Genomic DNA, 17158 nt, shown 5'->3' on the forward strand with positions numbered 1-17158 from the left:
GAAAAAAAATTGGAAGGAAGATTACCTACTTTCTTGAAAAAAAAAATAAAAAAAAAAACATTTTTGTTAGATACATGTGGCACACTAAAAACGATGTCATGTTTTTGTTGAGCGTAGGCGCAAAATTTCGGGCAAATTCATTTTAAATGCATTCATTTTTTTCGAATTATGGGAAAACTAATAAGTATTTTTGAAAAACTTAAACGAAGAATGAAAGATTACATTATTACCGAGGGCTGAAAGACCCTTTCAGTTTTTAGTATATCTGGTTCAGCATCCGAGTCTAAATTCAATTCTTTTTGGCTTTTATACAGTAGATGGTAGAAGTTCTTCAACTACTTCTACGATATGTTCTCTATTTGTTGTAATATATCCCTGTTTGTCTTTAACTCTCGTCATTTGTTTTTTCTCGAGTTTCGAGTTTTTTACGTAGAACCTTCACACTTCTGTTATTTTCTATTGTCTTTTAATTTGGATTTGATTGTATGTTGTAATGTCGCATCTTATAGCATTTGACATTTGCTTATCGATTTCGTTTAGTTCTTCAACTGTGGTAAATTCTTCGCTTCTCATGATTCTTCTTGTTCCATTTGACGCATAGTAGCTTCGCTCAGTTTTGTTTCTTTTTGAGTTGTTTGACAAAATGAGGTTTGGCTCTCTAATAAGGCCGTAGGGATGGTCTTATTTAAGTCATTGACGTTTTCTTTTGGTTGAGCATTATTTAGCTTCTCAGTAATACATTGCTGGAGACCGGTTAAATTCGATGGGCTTGTACATGATGTATTGCTGGTGGTCTCCTTAATTAGTTTATGCCGTTGATTGTTGACATTTATCATAACCTTAGCTCGCACCATTCTACCCAGATAGCAATATAAACTTTCAAACTTGCAACAAATTTGACACATCAAACATGAAAGCTTGCTGCAGGTTTGCCATGGCAACTTTGCAAGCTTGCAGCAAGTTTAAATCAAACTTACTAGTTGTAGTGTGACAAACTTGCATGAAGTTTGTTTTTTCAAACTTGATGCAAACTTGCTTAAGGTTTGTTTTGACATACTAGCCACAATTTAAATAAAACAATGTGAATAAAAAATACAATACCATTTTATATAACTATTTATTCAGTAATCACTCAACTAAAACACAATCTATTGTCTAAAATTATTTATTAGAACTTATATTAAACTCGCTAGCTTCAGATTCCGATGCTCAGTTTTGTCTCAGCTCTGAAACAACTAAAAGAAATTGTTATAAAGTCTTGCTGTGTGAACATAATAGACTAAGAGCCGCTATAGGTGAAAATTCTTAATCATTTTAGGCACGACGGGACCCTATAACTTAAATAGTAGAACCTAAAAGAAAACGTTTGAGCACTATGCCGTCACTTTTCAGTGGCACATGCGTCTACAGTGGCGCATCAAACTTTCCACTTATGGACGGGATACATAAATTAAAAAATACCCTCCCTAATTACCAGAATTTAATTTTTTTCATTTTTTTAAGTTTTATGTGAATAAGACATAAGATTCATCGTAATTTTAACCCACTACCCCCTTCTCCCTGCCCCCACCATCAAAAACTTTATTTTTCGATTTTATTTTTTTTTTGGTGGGATGCAATCAATTTTAAAATTTCAAAAAATTTACACGCATAGTTACGGCTTTTATAAAACACGTCTATTTTTATAGACCTGTAGGTTGAGTGTACATAACCTCAAAAAAATTAAAATATTTTTTTTTTGAAAAAAAGTATAAAACTTTTTTTTGGGGATAGCTGCAGATCTAGTTTTTTCTTAGTCTTGTGTATTTTATCAAACACTATATTTCTGATTTTTTTCAGATTTTTCTGTAACGTTGGTCATCTTCAAAAATCCAAAAAACTGTTTTTTAAGGGGGTTTTGGGGGGTTTGAACGTGTTTTTCTGATTTTTAAATATTCTAAAGAACTCAGTTACTTCAAGTTACATATAACCTATAAAAGCAAAATTGATTTGATATATTATGAAGTCTATAAAATAGGGAAAATCCCCCAAAACCCCCCAAAAAACAGTTTTTCGGATTTTTGAAGGTGGGGAGACTTACGGAAAAATCTGAAAAAAATTAAAAATATAGTGTTTGATAAAACACACAAGATTAAGCAAAAATTTAACCTGCAGCTATTCCTCAAAAAAAGTTATACGCTTTTTTGAAAAAAAAAATTTCTTTTAATTTTTTGAGGTTATGTACACTCTACCTATAGTGTAGCAGTTACGCTATTAACTAAATAAATCCCAATAAAATTTCATCAAATACCCCTAAATAAATCCCGTGTGCGACGCCGTCGATCGACTTAAGAACGATATCTCTCTGCTCACGCGCGAAAACCTCGGCGGTCGATTTTGTCGATCCGGATCCGAATCGGAACTTCAGTTTTGGTCAGACTCAGGGCGAACACGCTGTGTTTTTTTTTCTAAGTGGCGGATTTGGACGAGATTTTGGATAAAATGGAGCAGATATATCACTAAAATCAAGGAACATTAAGACCATTTTTTTTTGGGAATAGCGATGATATCAAAACTCAATTTATCTTTGGTTTCTTTTCACATAAAAGAAGTTTAAGGCCAGCGTGTTTCGTCTTTCCAAGTAAGTAAACTGTTGATATATTTCTCATTATTTTTCGTGGTAATGCATCATTGTAGTTAAGTTCATATATAATCCATATTATAATAATGATATTCATTTCCATTTACAAAGGAACAATCAATCAAGGCCACAGGGTTTTAGTGTTAAATTTAAATTCCAAATTGTAGCTCATATTATCCTTTAAATATTTGAAAAGAACATTGAAGGTCAAGTTTTTTCTAGTGTCCAAACCTAAATTCTAATATCTTTTATACCTTATCGTTACGCTTTTTACTTAAGTTTTTTTATCTGCGATTTATAAAAAGTTTTAACGAGTATCTATACAGCCTTCTGTCACGCCCATCTAATGCGCACGTCCCTGTCATGTCTGAATTGAAGTAAACTTCAGAAATTTTGACATGACATATGGATACCTAACCTACCTAATATTTGATGTTTTTGTTTGGGCCTGTTCAATATGTACTGCTACTGTTATTGAAATACATAATAACTAAATTTAATAAACTTTATTGTAGATTCCGCCACTTAGTCACTTAGTTACGTCGTCACATAGCAATTTAGTAACTTAGTCACTTTGCATTCCTTTGCATAATTTATGTCATTTGAAGTATGTACCAGTAACTGTTAGCAACTTTGCCATGGTTTACCCCTAGAGTTACTTTTGATTGGATTGGATATTACCTATTTCACAACATCCAGGATTGGATTTATCATCACAGCAGCCCACTAGTTTTTGCCGTGCCAAGAGGAAATTCATTCCTATCTGGACTTTAAATAGGAACTGTGGTTAAGATAAGTTGTTTAATTTTATTATTTACATATTTTGGGTACTCTATAGTTGCTTGCACTGTAAACTTCTTGTATGCATACAATCGAGGTAAACTAGGTACATATTTCTTGATAGATAGGGTTTTAGGTCGTTGGTTTTTTTTTTGATTTAATATAAGTAGTAGTTTCAAATAAATAAAATTAGGTCTTGTTCAATAATCATTATAAATAATAATTGTATCTTGAAAATTTGATAGGGAAGGGGTCGTTAAAGGTTTGTCGCGGATTTCAAATAGGGAATATGTCTTGTAGGTTTTTACATTGTATATTAAGAGTCTGACCAGCTCATTTATATAAATTAATTATATAATAATTAGTATTTTTGCTAGATGAGATACTTAATTTTTGGTAACCGTAGCGTTCTTGTCGTGTACGTATCTCACTAGACGAGTTCAATTTAGGAAATAATTACTAACTTTTTAGTTGTAAGGACTTAGTGCTATTCTGACGGACTTTTGCTTTGGATTTTGATTTTAATACCTTTACTTGGCCAGGGATAGTGGATAATTGCTTGTTAAGTGGCCTTTGCGGTCCTATTTGATCTTTTCCCCATCCACTATCACTGTTATCACGTTGCGTTATATGTAAATTGTTAGTATTTAACATTTATCATTAATATATTTGTATGTATTAAGGTTGGTGTTTTATTTCAGTCTGTATTACCAGTATATAATATAGCAAGACAAGATTAGTATTTAGTATTTTGTATTTCAGGTGGTTGTAACCAGTGTCATAGAGTTCCAGTTGTTCGTTACTTCAAAAATCTCGAACCTGTCCAACTTCTTGGTTCTGAGAGCCGAGTTGTTCGTTCGAGTGGGCGCCCTTTGTTCTTCTTCTTTCTTTGTTGTATCTCGATATTATTTTATCTCTAGCATTCTTATCTATTTTTCTTCCATTTTTGTGTTTGCAGGTCTCATTTTCTTCCTAGTTGCTATAATTTCATTATCAAACCTTTCCTTTTGTATCTCTAATAAAGCCAATATTCAGTGTATAGAAGCTAGCCCGAATACCCACTTGAGATTTAGTGTCTCTCTGCCCATTTAATTTGTTCTTCTGAGCTAAGCCCCTCTTCTTTTTGTCTTAAATCTCTTCTCATTTATTTTCCCACTATTTCGTCAGTTCTTTTCTTCAAAATCTCTATACCCAGAGTATAGAGGTTTCAATGGGTCTATAAAAAATAGGCATGTTTTATAAAAGCCTCAACTATGCATGTGAATTTTTTGAAATTTTAAAATTGATTGCATCCCACCAAAAAAAAAATAAAAACGAAAAATGAAGTTTTTGATGGTGGGGGCAGGGGGAAGGGGGGTGGTGGGTTAAAATCACGATGAATCCTATGTGTTAATCACATAGAACTTAAAAAATAAAAAAAATTTAATTCTGTTAGTAAGTTCTGTTAACTTTTAATTTATTTATCCCGTCCATAAGTGGAAAGTTTGATGCGCCACTGTCGACGCATGTGCCACTGAAAAGTGACGGCACAGTGTTCAAACGTTTTATTTTATGTTCTACTATTTAAGTTATAGGGTCCCATCGTGCCTAAAATGATTAAGAAATTTCACCTAGAGCGGCTCTTAGTCTATAATATTTACTATTAAAGGAGATAAAAACATGTTAAAGTAACAATTTTATAATAAAACCTAAAACTTATTTATAAATAATATATTATAATATGCTTATTTTGGATAATATGTATGTAACTACAGTTAGAAGCTACGAAAAACATAAAAAAACTTACCTCAATTTCACCAAAGCAAAAAGAATACCAATCTGTACCTAATCACAAGTAGGTGGGTCTATAAAAAACTGAAGAAAACAAGCTTCAGCTTAGTAATTAAAGTAATAGTCTCTGAGAATTGTAAGGTAAATGTTGTAAAAAAATCAAAGAAAAATATCAACATATGACAGGACATACCTAACCACAAATTATCACAGCTTGGCAGAATGGCAGGTTTCTTTTCCCGTGTTGCCAGCTGTCGAGTAAGCTTTTCCCTCAACGTACCTTAAAATTCCCACTTTTATGATAAAATTCCCTCCTATGCTCCTGTTTAAAAAATCTGTGAAAATATGTTGAATGATTTTCAAATATTTTGAATTTTATAAATATTTTACAATTTGGACTGGAGCAAAGATCCCCTTATAAGTTAACTTGTTCCCTTTTATATTGAAAATTCTCGCAGAAAGGGGAATTTACCACCGGTGGCAACACTCTCGTTTTCGTGGGCGCGACATCAGTCAGGGTAACGAACGAAACCGAACCGAACCGACCGTAACGTGTATGTCAACCAAATATATGGCACGCGTGACGTGGCTTTGCAACTGTACGCTTGCAGCGAAGTTGGTACAAACTTGAATCATCATCTTTGTCATAACAATATTGCAGCAAACTTGACACAAACTTGCCACAAGTTTACATGCTATCTGGGTATGGTGACTACCGGTAGCCAGCTTGTTCAGCACGGTTACGTCTTTGATCACATATTTTTTGTTAGTGATTATGAAATCTATTTCGTTTTTCGTTCGAGCATCTGGACTTCTCCATGTCCATTATCTATTGAGTTTTTTATCGAAGAAACTGTTCATTTGATATACTGAAGTTGTTTCAACAGAAAGCTCAGCAGTCTTTCTCCACGACCCACGATCATTTCTGCACTACGTTCCAAAATTTCCAAGTGCTTCTTCGATAGGTAGCGTCCAATTTTATTCCGATTTTGGCATTGAAATTGCCACACAGGACCGGAAAATGTTTACCATTTATAGAGTAAAATATATTTATTCTTTCATATTATTTATTTTCCATAATACTATGTGAGTTGTTGTGTATTGGAATAGGGTCGTAGATAGATGGTTTGCTGCTTATGTGTTTTGGGTGTATGGAAGTCGGGATTCGATGACGCCACTGTCTATAGGTAGGTACTTACTCAAAATTCAAAAGGTCAAAAAGTGTAGGTCCTAAAACCAAAAAAAGTTAAGTTAAATTTTCCATAAAGTGGGGGACTTTCCATTTTTCAATTTAATTTTCCATTTCCACCAATCGTTTTTTCCGATTATAACGCCATTTATTCACAATTCGAAAAAATGTCTCGAATAAAAGTTACTTATTTTTACGTACGGAATCCAAATCTGCAATAAAAAATGGGGGCTATTTAAAATTTTAAAGTAACAGCTCACCCCACCTCCGTTGGGGAGGGGATCCTGTTTTGGTAGGGGAGCCGAAGCGGGAATTTTTGCAGTTACTCGAGCGCGTCAGATTATCATATAGGGAGAAACCTTGTACCCTGCAGATGTACCTATACCATATATTGGCTCTTAACACAGGGGAGTTCGTTAAGGGGGGCCCAAAAAAAAATCTATCCTTAAAAATACCGAAATTGTCAGATTAAGATAAGGTAAGTTAAGTAGGTACATGCAAAAGATCTGACGATTTGAGCCGGGCTTAAGAAAATGGGCGAGTTCCAAAGTTTCACAAGAAAAAAGCGAATATTTCGCGAAATGAATGCCAGATCGAAAAACTAAAAAATGTGTGCTCAATATTTTTAAAAATCTATCGAATGATACCAAACACGACTTCCCACGGAGAGGGATGGGGGGTAAATTTAATATTTTATATACGAATCCCGCGATATTTCGCGAAATGAACATCAGATCGAAAAACTGTAAAATACAATTATTCAATATTTTTGAAAAATCTATCGAATGGCACTAAACACGACCCCCCACGGAGGTAGGGTGGGGGGTTACTTTAAAATCGTAAATAGGAGCCCCCATGTTTTATTGCAGATTTGGATTCCTTACGTAAAAATAAGTAACTTTTTTCATTTTTTTCATAAACATTTTTTCGAATTATGGATAGATGGCGTTATAATCGGAAAAAACGATTGTTGGAAATGGAAAATTAAATTAAAAAATGTCAAGCGCCCACTAAAATGGAAAACTTAACTTTTTTTGGTTTTATGACCTACTGTTTTATGAATACGTGTATTTTTCATCAGTTTTTCGATTTGATGTTCATTTCGCGAAATATCGCGGGGTGCATAAATTTAAAAGCATTTTAAATTGATTGGCCGTTTGCCAAAAGCTGATAATATGTTCACTTACGATATTTTTCAGAAGAGCAAATTCAAATGTCCACGATGTCCATAAAATCACAGTTTTAGAAATATCATATTTGGTTTTGAGTTTAATGTTTATACAGCTAATTGACATATAAGCTATAACTGTAATTTTATGGCCGTCGTGGAAATTTGAATTTCCTCTCCTGAAAAGTACCAAAAATGGACATATCTGCTTTTGGCAAACGACCACTGAATTTACCCCCCACCTCTCTCCGTGGGGGTCGTGTTTGGTATCATTCGATAGATTTTTGAAAAATATTGAAGACTTATTTTTTAGTTTTTCGATCTGACGTTCATTTCGCGAAATATTCGCTTTTTTGGTGAAACTTTGTGACTCACCCATTTCCTAACGCCCAGATCAAATCTTCATATGATTTCACATGGCTATTACTGGGTACACTAACGGGAAAATGTATTTTCAGTTTAGTCATGTCAAATTTGAAATAATAAAAGAAAACAAAAAATTATGTCATTGATTTATTTATTCGTCAAAAATTCTTACATGTTTGTCTTAATAATATAAGTACATAATATACACATTACAAAAATCTCTTCCAGTTACTCATCTATTACAAAATAAACTTAGCTTTTATACTTTAATAAGGGAAGCTTAAAGTCCATTCATTTGTTTATTCTCCAAAAATTCTTACATGTCGGACTTAAAAACCTACCTACCTATAATTACAACAATAAATCTCTTCTAGTTAGTTCTAATCTAATCTATTTTAAAACAATATAATCGTTTATACTTTAAGAATGTTAAAGTATTTTCATTCAAAGATATACTTTATGTTTACTTAAAATATGATAAAAATGATTCTATCCAAATGCCTCTTTGATAGTTTTTCTATAAAGAATCTCCTGCAGGCCTGCATCACAGTTCACAGTTACTTCTTGTTAAATGATTCTAATTTCTGTGAAATGCTATTTTATTTAGTTGGTATTTTGACATATTTTAAAATTATAAGTATTGTGGAAAGAATCATAGAGTTTTAAAAAAATACTTGTTTATATTACCTACTTGTTATTTAATCTATAGCCTTGATGTAGGTATGTGTATGTACATCATGAATCATGATGATTTTCATAAAATAGGAAGGTATCATTATGTAACAAAAACAAACATCTTTTAATTAGATGTTCTTCAAACAGAAATTTAATATCCAAATCCCATTAAAACTAGTTCAAACCTTAAGAGCGTAGGAGCAAAATTTAGGGCAAATGCTTTTTAAATGCATTCATTTTTATTTTTCGAATCCTGAGAACGCTAGTAAGTATTTTTGAAAAATTTAAACGCAGAATGAAAGATTAAATTATTATCGAGGGCAAAAAGTCCCTGAAAACTTCTATAATTTTTATTTTAATAAGTTACAGGGTGTTAAAATTTAGTGTTATTTTTAATTTCAAATATCTCATTCAAAAGAAACTTTTGTTTATTCTAAGGGACTTTAGGTTCTTGGTAATAATGTAATTCAATCAGCGTCTTGGTAAATTCAATCAGCGTTTTAATTTTTCAAAAATATTTATTAGTTTTTTCAGAATTCGAAAAAAATGAATGCAATGCATGAATGCATTGGCCTTGGCCCGGAATTTTGCTCCTACGCCCTTAATATCTAAATATAACATTTATTTAGTATATGATATTCTGACCTTAAATGCTTATTTAAGAAATATTGAAAGGAAAAACTATTGAAACTGTTAATGAAACTGATTGACAAAATATATCATCAACTTTACTAACTGAATAAAAGTAGTAATAAAGGATTTGGATGGTGTAATATTTGATAGGTACACAAAAATGAAAAATGTATCAGTCAAATTTGGACTACAGAAAGGAAACAAAAAAATTCTATCACTTATTTATTCTCAAAAAATCTTACATGTTTGTCTTAACAACATTATACACATTACAGAAAATCTCTTCTGATTTTATCTATTACAAAATAAACTTATCAACATTAGACTGTTAAAGTAATGTCAAACAATCTATACATAATCAATCCTAGAACCATTGCAATGCCTGCTTCCTGCAGCAAAGCAAAAGAAAAACAAGATAGGATCTTGTGTCCAATATAAATTTAAATTTAGATTTCTTAAGAGGACACCTTTACAATAAATGCATTCTATGCCATTCAAGACATCATGGTGACACCTATCACTCCAGAAGCACTGTAGCTGCCAACTGCAGGTTTTTTGACCATTTTTTGAATATATTCTTTGTGGTATGTTCAATCAGAATAAATTCAACTGGGCAATTCAATAATTGGTTTTGTTGACTGCTCCAAGGTAAAATCATAAAAATCTGCTAACATCTTCTCTGTGGGCGACATAGGAATCTCATCCTCTGGAGTAGATGGCAAGCTGAAGTCTCTGGTTACTATGGCACAAGTGCAATTGGTTTGTTTTTCGGAGTAGGTTTCTCCACAATAATCAGCTAATTTTTCACTGCTGTCCACCTGTAACAAAAGAAAGCAAAACTTTAGTTTTTTATTCAAAATAATCAAAATAATTTTTTATGAAACTAATGTGTAATGAATAATATTGTCGGCAGTTGAAAGGGAAAAGGTTGTATACATACAAATCAACTTTTTTCAGGAAGTAGAAAAAACGTTACATTTAAGTAATTGTATGAGGAATGAACCTAATAATGTTTTCCATTAATTTGTAGATCAATAATGCCCGGTTGCACCAACAGATCTTAAGCTTAAGTCGAGAACAGTGATGTCTCTCCCACATCACTGGTCGAGAATATCATAAGAAGTAATATAATATAATTATAATATATTACAATAAGAATACCATAATATAATAATAGATATAATAATTATTGATAATAAGGTAAGAATCTAAAATTATGGTGCAACGTAAGTGATACTCAAGGAGGCCCTATCTATAAGTAGAGCTTAGCTAAGGTGGAGCTTAAGATCTGTTGGTGCAACCAGGCATAAATCATCTATAAATTAGTGAAAAAAATTATTAGGCTAATTCCTTATAAAATTACTTGAATGGAGTGTTTTTTACTTCCTGAAAAAAGTTGATTTGTGGGTTACAACCTTTTACCTTTCAAACGCCCGCATAATAATATTTTAGAAATAAAATATAAGAAATTGTAAGTATAATGTGTTTAAGCACAAAGTATTTTAATGAAGTAACAAAAAGTAGAACATTTGCAGTAATGAAAAAAGTAATTTTTTATATGTCAAATTATGAAAGTAAAGGACTGTAATGGCTGGTATTTTACTAATAAATCATAAAACCTACCTGAATGACTGGTATGTAGTTTTCATAACAAAAGGCCTGTAACAATACTGTCTGCATATGTGCACTGGCATCGCCTGGTCTGGTTTGAGGAAGTAGACAAAATATTACATCTTCAGGTGAACTTTCAAGGTGGGTTATGGTAGGAAGTAGTCCACAAATTAGGCGACTGTTTGATTTTGCTTGGGTTAGCATGGCGTGCATAGCACGACTTAGTTTAGTTCTGAAACAAAAGAAAAAACTCATTAATATCATTGTTCTAAAATCGCTAAGTGTTTTTTATTCATTTATTAAGTGATAAGTTTACGTATTAGAAGAGTCTTGAGGGTATCGACATGAAAAAAAAATTGGAAGGAAGATGAGCTACTCATCTTGAAAATATTAAAAAAAAAACGATTTGTTACATGTGGCGTAATAAAAATGTTACATAAAAACGATGTTATGTTTCTGTTGAGCGTAGGCGCAAAATTTCGGGCAAACGCATTTATTTGTTTCGAATCCTGGGAAAACTAATAAGTATTTTTGAAAAATTTAAAGTTAGAATGAAAGATTGCCTATATTATTACCGAGGGCCGAAAGTCCCTGAAAACTTCTATGATGTTTATTTATTATTTGAATAAGTTACACAGGTGTAAAGAACAAGAGAGTATTGAGTGTGATTCTGTGATTTTTAATATCGAATATTTCATTCAAAAGAAACTTTTTGTTTATTCTAAGGGACTTTCGGTCCTCGGCAATAAAGTAATCTTTCATTCTGCATTTAAATTTTTCAAAAATACCTACTTATTAATTTTATCAGAATTCGAAAAAATGAATGCATTCAAAAAGCATTGGCTCGAAATTTTGCGCCTCTGCTCTTAGTTTAATTAATTAGATTAATTCTTTCACATGAAAAAGTGATAAAATTACTGAATAAAGTGAAAGATTTAAAGTATGTACCTATAAGTACATAATAAATTATGAGTTAAGTAATAAAAATTAGGTAATACAAAAATTTTGATATCTAAATTTAATTATACCTATCAATTTTTATTTTAAAAAATTCTGGAATGTTAGGTATAGTATAGGTTAATTAGAAATAAGAAATAATGATGCCTACCTGTTGAACATTTCAGATTTTTGGTTTTCAGTTTCCACACACATTTTTAAAGAACTGGTAGAAGAACTCAATCTAATCGATCGATACACTTTTGAACAATTTAAAAACTCAAAACTAGAAATTGTTTTACACTGCACTGTAATCCAAAAAGATGCTGATGGAGCTGGATGCAAAGTTGTGTAATATGTCACAATACTGCTGTAACCACGTTAATATAAAATTACTATTCACTTGATCACTCGCTAGCGTTGAAACGTTTTTGACTTTTGGATCCTTGAGACCGCTTTTATAGCGGATCGAGTACGAACGAAGTGGGGGTCACTGAGAACCGTTGTAGTTCAGATTCAGGGAATACTTGATCGGCGAAGGCTTTTTCCACCAGCGGTCGAAAGAGAATTTGTGGGGAAATTTGTTTTGTTTTGTTTTGAAAATCACAGATTGCATTATTGCATAGCACACTCAGCGATTGAATATAAATAGTTGTTGGACCTTGAGGTAAAAACACTCGTGTTAGGCAGTTAAACATTTCGTAAAGGGGAAAAGATTTTAGGTTTTGGAATAATTTTCGAGTAAGGAAATGTTCAAAAATTTATTGAGGAAAAATTTGAAAAAGGCCTTTTAAATGTAAGAAATAGTACATTGTTTACCGGGTAGGAAAAGCTTAACATTCCTGGACGACTGTGAAGATTGCTAAGTCGAGGCGCAAGCCGAGACTTAGCAACACAGAGTCCAGGAATGTGGCTTTTCCTACGAGGTAAACATACTATTTTTCCGCAAATCGTTTAAAATTCGACAGATATTGATTGATTTAAAAAAAACGCGATAATTTTATTCCCAAATAAATGGTGCTTTGAAATTCCTAATAAAATTACTTGGGTTACTATGGAAACGTATTGAGGTTGAATTGTCAAACTTGACGCTTATAAATTTAATTGCTGGTGTTCTCGAAAGTAAAATGATAAGTGATGATGAAATTTATGTAGAACACTAACAACTGTACGGAAATATCATTTCCTTACAGTAAGGAAGTCCTGACTTTTTCTTCAAGAAATTTTGACAGGAATGTCAAAATTTCCTGGCGATTTGCGGAAAAGAATATATTATTCGAAAAAAAAGTGTAGGTATATAACTAATAATCTATGATGTATTCCACGAATATACGTCTGTTTTGGATTATCGCGACAACGAATGTTTTAGAGTGCAACATAAGAAGTCCAGGGCCGGCGATAACGGGCCAGCAAGGGATGCACTGCAGGCGGGCGCCCCTGTTTGGGGGGCGCCAGAATCAGCTTTTTTCTGTTGGTGTTATGCAAAATACTAAAATAGAAAAATGTAATTTTTTAAATGTGGTTTAATGCCCTAATCGTGTTTGTTAGTTTTGCATATCACACAATTGTAAAATATATAAAAATATGCAATGGCCCATAGAATTCTTACCATGTAATAATATAATTGATTGGTCAAATATATCATATTTCAACCAAACAACTTTGCTCTTAATGAGAATGCTTTGTTTATTTTCTTCAAATTTCTTGCAAGTTGTTAGTTTTGTATCAGCAGTTATGAGAGGAAATGAATGATTTCTAGTAAAAGAAACAAGAATGTGATACTGTTGTCTTGCAGCCTGTCTAATTTATGTATTATATACCTATTTATACCTGTTAAGTATTAATCCCATAAAAACATAATAGGTATTTAAAATAAACATTTTACATAACTTTTAATTTAGACCTCTTTAGATTTAGTATTATTTCATGTGATTATAATACAGAATATAGTTAAACAATCTAGTGTTGCATTCAATTAATATAAAATTATATTATTTGTTAAGTACTCAGTACTATTATTAAATTACGGTTGCACATTACTGCAGAAGCATATTCTTGATGTAACGCTCGTAAGGCGGTGCGGGGTGCAGCTGCACCCCAGACCTCGTTTTTCTCACCTATCTTTTTTAATAAATTTTTATGATTTTTGTCCATTTTTTTATTTGCATTAAATTCAATTCTAAACGCATTCCACCCATTACGGCATTTAAAACTCTTTGCGTTTACGTGTTTTTTTTTTGGAAAAATGACTGTAAGGTGCAAATGATGAAAATTTAATCCTAAATTAGACGTTTCTGCTGTTCCACCTGGAACTAACAGAGCTATGGGACAATGTCGGTGTTATTTTTGTCAAAGAAAAAAATACCGAAAGTCCCGGCATAACTGTATTGTGTGTAAAAATGTTGTGTTGCTCACACTGTGAAAAATTTCATGTGTTTGTCTTGCAGCGATAATATTGTTTTTAAGAAGAAATGAGTACTCTGTTTGTAAAATTATGTTTTATACTATGAAAAACAAGTCCTAATTATCTTTCAAATCAATTTCCCCAACTTTCACATATAAAAAAAATGGATGTACGGATGGGGTGCAAATGCACCCCGCACCGTTGTTTACGTAAGAATCTAAGCACCGCCTTACGAGGGTTAAAGTTATCTTTATTTAGTTAAATAAAAATGGATTAAAAAAAAATGATCAGGGGTACAAATCCAAAAAGAAAAGCCGAAAAAAAAAGAAATGACAAAAAAAAACAATTTTAGTTCTCTTAGTCAATTTTTTAAAAAAGTTAAAGTGAAGTTGTTTTGTCAGATGATGGGTCCAATAAAATTGTAACCGAACTTTATTTACCGGGAACATTTGCGGATATCGGGACACCGACTTAACTCGGTTCCTCGCTGCCCGGAACACACGTTTTTAGGACACAAGTCCAAAATCAAGTCATAGGGAGAACAGCTCTTCTAGCTACCCCTTAAAATTAGGTGGTTTAACCACATAAAGTAATACAGAGGATGTCCCATTACCCAGGGCATCCAAGGTAACATTCAGTACAAAGTCTCCCCATTCGTTATGTACTACGATAGGGAGGGGTGGTGGTATAGCTTGTACTCGGGGGGTCAGATAGTTACCACTCCAGGTTATGGACGGTCAGATAGGTAATACCCCTCCAGGTTATGCAGTGTGACCGGTTTGATCTTCGGACATTGTGGGTCTCACTATTCCATTAGAACAGACATAGACATAATGTCCCCGAGGCTGGTGTTGTACGATTATCTGTGTGTATGTGTGTGTGGGTGGGGGGCGACTGTGTTAGTTTTGCAGGCGGGCACCTTATACCCTAGCGCTGGCACTGAGAAGTACGAAAGTATTTTGCTCTAATAATTACTCCAATAAACAACAATATAATTTGCAATTTACTTTCGTTCTTCACATTTTGCACAGTAAAATATTCGTTGTCGCGATAATCCAAAACAGACGTATATTCGTGGAATGGGGTATAAGTGAATTGCTGTCTTTAGGATTTTTGATTATAAGAAAATGATCTATTTATTTTTGAGAATTATAATTATCAACCAGACCTTAATGATATGACCGTTAAATTATAGATACATATAACAAATTGTTTAAGTCATTTAAGTGTATTAACAGCACACAAGAACAAGAAGTTATGCAATGATTTAAAAATAAAAAATAAAGTAAAATAATATTTTAAAATTGGGTTTAATATGTAATAATAATGCACACCTGTATAAAATCTGTAAATTTTGTCGCTCATTCAAGTAAATAAGAACGAATCGAATAATTCCAGTAAAAGGTAAAAATGAAGGAATCTTATCACCCCTAGCCAAAATTGTTACAAAGATCAGTAACAATCAGTAGGTAGCAAATCTGATATCGCAAAGATAATTAAAAAAAAAACAATAAATCAGTAGGTAACAGTATAAAATTATTACATGTTTATATATAATCTATTCTATAATTTATGTAATGATTCAAATGGAGAAATTTTGGATTTTATTTCCAAATATGTTTATTTTGACGTTTCGAACGATTTCCAAAGTGGAAATCGAAACAAACAGATTTTAAATATTGTGGGTGAATTCCATATAAAAATATCTAGTAAATTGAGATAATATTTAATTATATATAAATTGTGTACAATTAAGTCAACACCATAGGGAAAACTTTTTTAGTTTTAGTTTTATAAAAAAAAAGTTATTCTTCATAAAGAGTTCGGTATGTTTTAAAACCTTAAATAGGTACAATCATTAGATATTAAATTTTGTGTTTGTCAAGAAATATGAATTCTGGGTATTGTTAACATTTACCAATAAAATTCATATTTTTTGACAAATCGCGTATTTGACTGAACAAACTGAATATTATGATGAATGTACCTACTATAGGTCATTCAGAACGTTTTATAAATAACTTTTTTCTATAAAACTAAAAAGAAAAAAGTTTTGCGTATAATGCAGACTTAATTCGACAATAGGTATTTATATGAATTTTTTTTAATTTTATAAAAAAATGTTATTTTTATAAAAAGTTCTGCATGTTCTTAAACCTAAAATACAATCAGATATTAAATATTTTGTTTGTCAAAAAATATGAATTTTTAGATATTGTTAACTTTTACATAAAATTTATAATTTTTGAAAAACCGCGTATATGGCTGAAAAATTTTAATATAAGATTGTATTCTAGAGTTCAGATCATTCAGAACTTTTCATAAAGAATTAATTTTTTTCAATAAAACTAACAATTTAAAGTTTTGAATATGATGCAGACTTAATTCGACAATAAATGAATTTTTTAAATTTTATGAAAAAAGTTATTCTTTATAAAAATCTCGACGTTTTAAACCTAAAATACAATGATCGGATATTAAATTTTTAGTTTGTCAAAAAATATAAATACTGGATATTGTTAACTTTTACATAAAATTCATATTTTTTGACAAACCGCGTATATGACTGAAAAAATTTAATATTTGGCGATTGTTATTCTGGTTTTAGATCATTTAATTTATAACTTTTTATAAAGAATAATTTTTTTCAATAAAACTAAAAATAAAATAGTTTTTCTATGGATGTTCTAGAATGTGCAACTTCTCTCACTACTTACATACATTCAAAACGAACAATTTCTCACGCAGTGAGAAAAGTCGGCCATTGCAGTGAGAAATATTTTGCACAATATGACATGCACAATACAAATACAATAAATTAATGTTGTCAAACAAAATGTGTTTATTGAAGCAAAGCTTATCAGAAATTACCTTTCAAAACTGTTAATTAGAATTTTAAATAAAAAACGTATATAAATTTTAACAATATTAAATACCCACATATATACCTATGCATTTTGTTTCAATTTATGCATATAATCTACCTAAAAGCACGTAAATTATTCA

The 17158-nt window shown here is 31.6% G+C and overlaps 1 protein-coding gene across 1 annotated transcript; it reads right to left on the reverse strand.

Moving 5' to 3' along the window:
• Nucleotides 1-9410: 9410 nt before the first annotated feature.
• On the reverse strand, nucleotides 9411-12190 carry LOC126884006 (growth arrest and DNA damage-inducible protein GADD45 gamma-like). The gene is made up of 3 exons (XM_050649784.1): nucleotides 11921-12190; nucleotides 10825-11044; nucleotides 9411-10019 (listed from the first exon to the last, which is right to left on the reverse strand). The coding sequence occupies exons 1-3, from the start codon at nucleotides 11962-11964 to the stop codon at nucleotides 9807-9809; spliced, it is 477 nt and encodes a 158-aa protein (XP_050505741.1). The 5' UTR covers nucleotides 11965-12190; the 3' UTR covers nucleotides 9411-9806.
• Nucleotides 12191-17158: the final 4968 nt, after the last annotated feature.

Source organism: Diabrotica virgifera, chromosome 4 (genome assembly GCF_917563875.1).
Source record: "Diabrotica virgifera virgifera chromosome 4, PGI_DIABVI_V3a".
NCBI lineage: Eukaryota > Metazoa > Arthropoda > Insecta > Coleoptera > Chrysomelidae > Diabrotica > Diabrotica virgifera.

Excerpts from the sequence above, each read along its gene's own strand:
- LOC126884006 (XM_050649784.1), bottom strand. The coding sequence starts at position 11,964 with ATGTGTGTGGAAACTGAAAACCAAAAATCTGAAATGTTCAACAG. Across the intron at positions 11,045-11,920 it reads AAATCTGAAATGTTCAACAG|AACTAAACTAAGTCGTGCTA; the intron begins GTAGGCATCATT and ends CTTTTGTTTCAG. Across the intron at positions 10,020-10,824 it reads ACTACATACCAGTCATTCAG|GTGGACAGCAGTGAAAAATT; the intron begins GTAGGTTTTATG and ends CTTTTGTTACAG.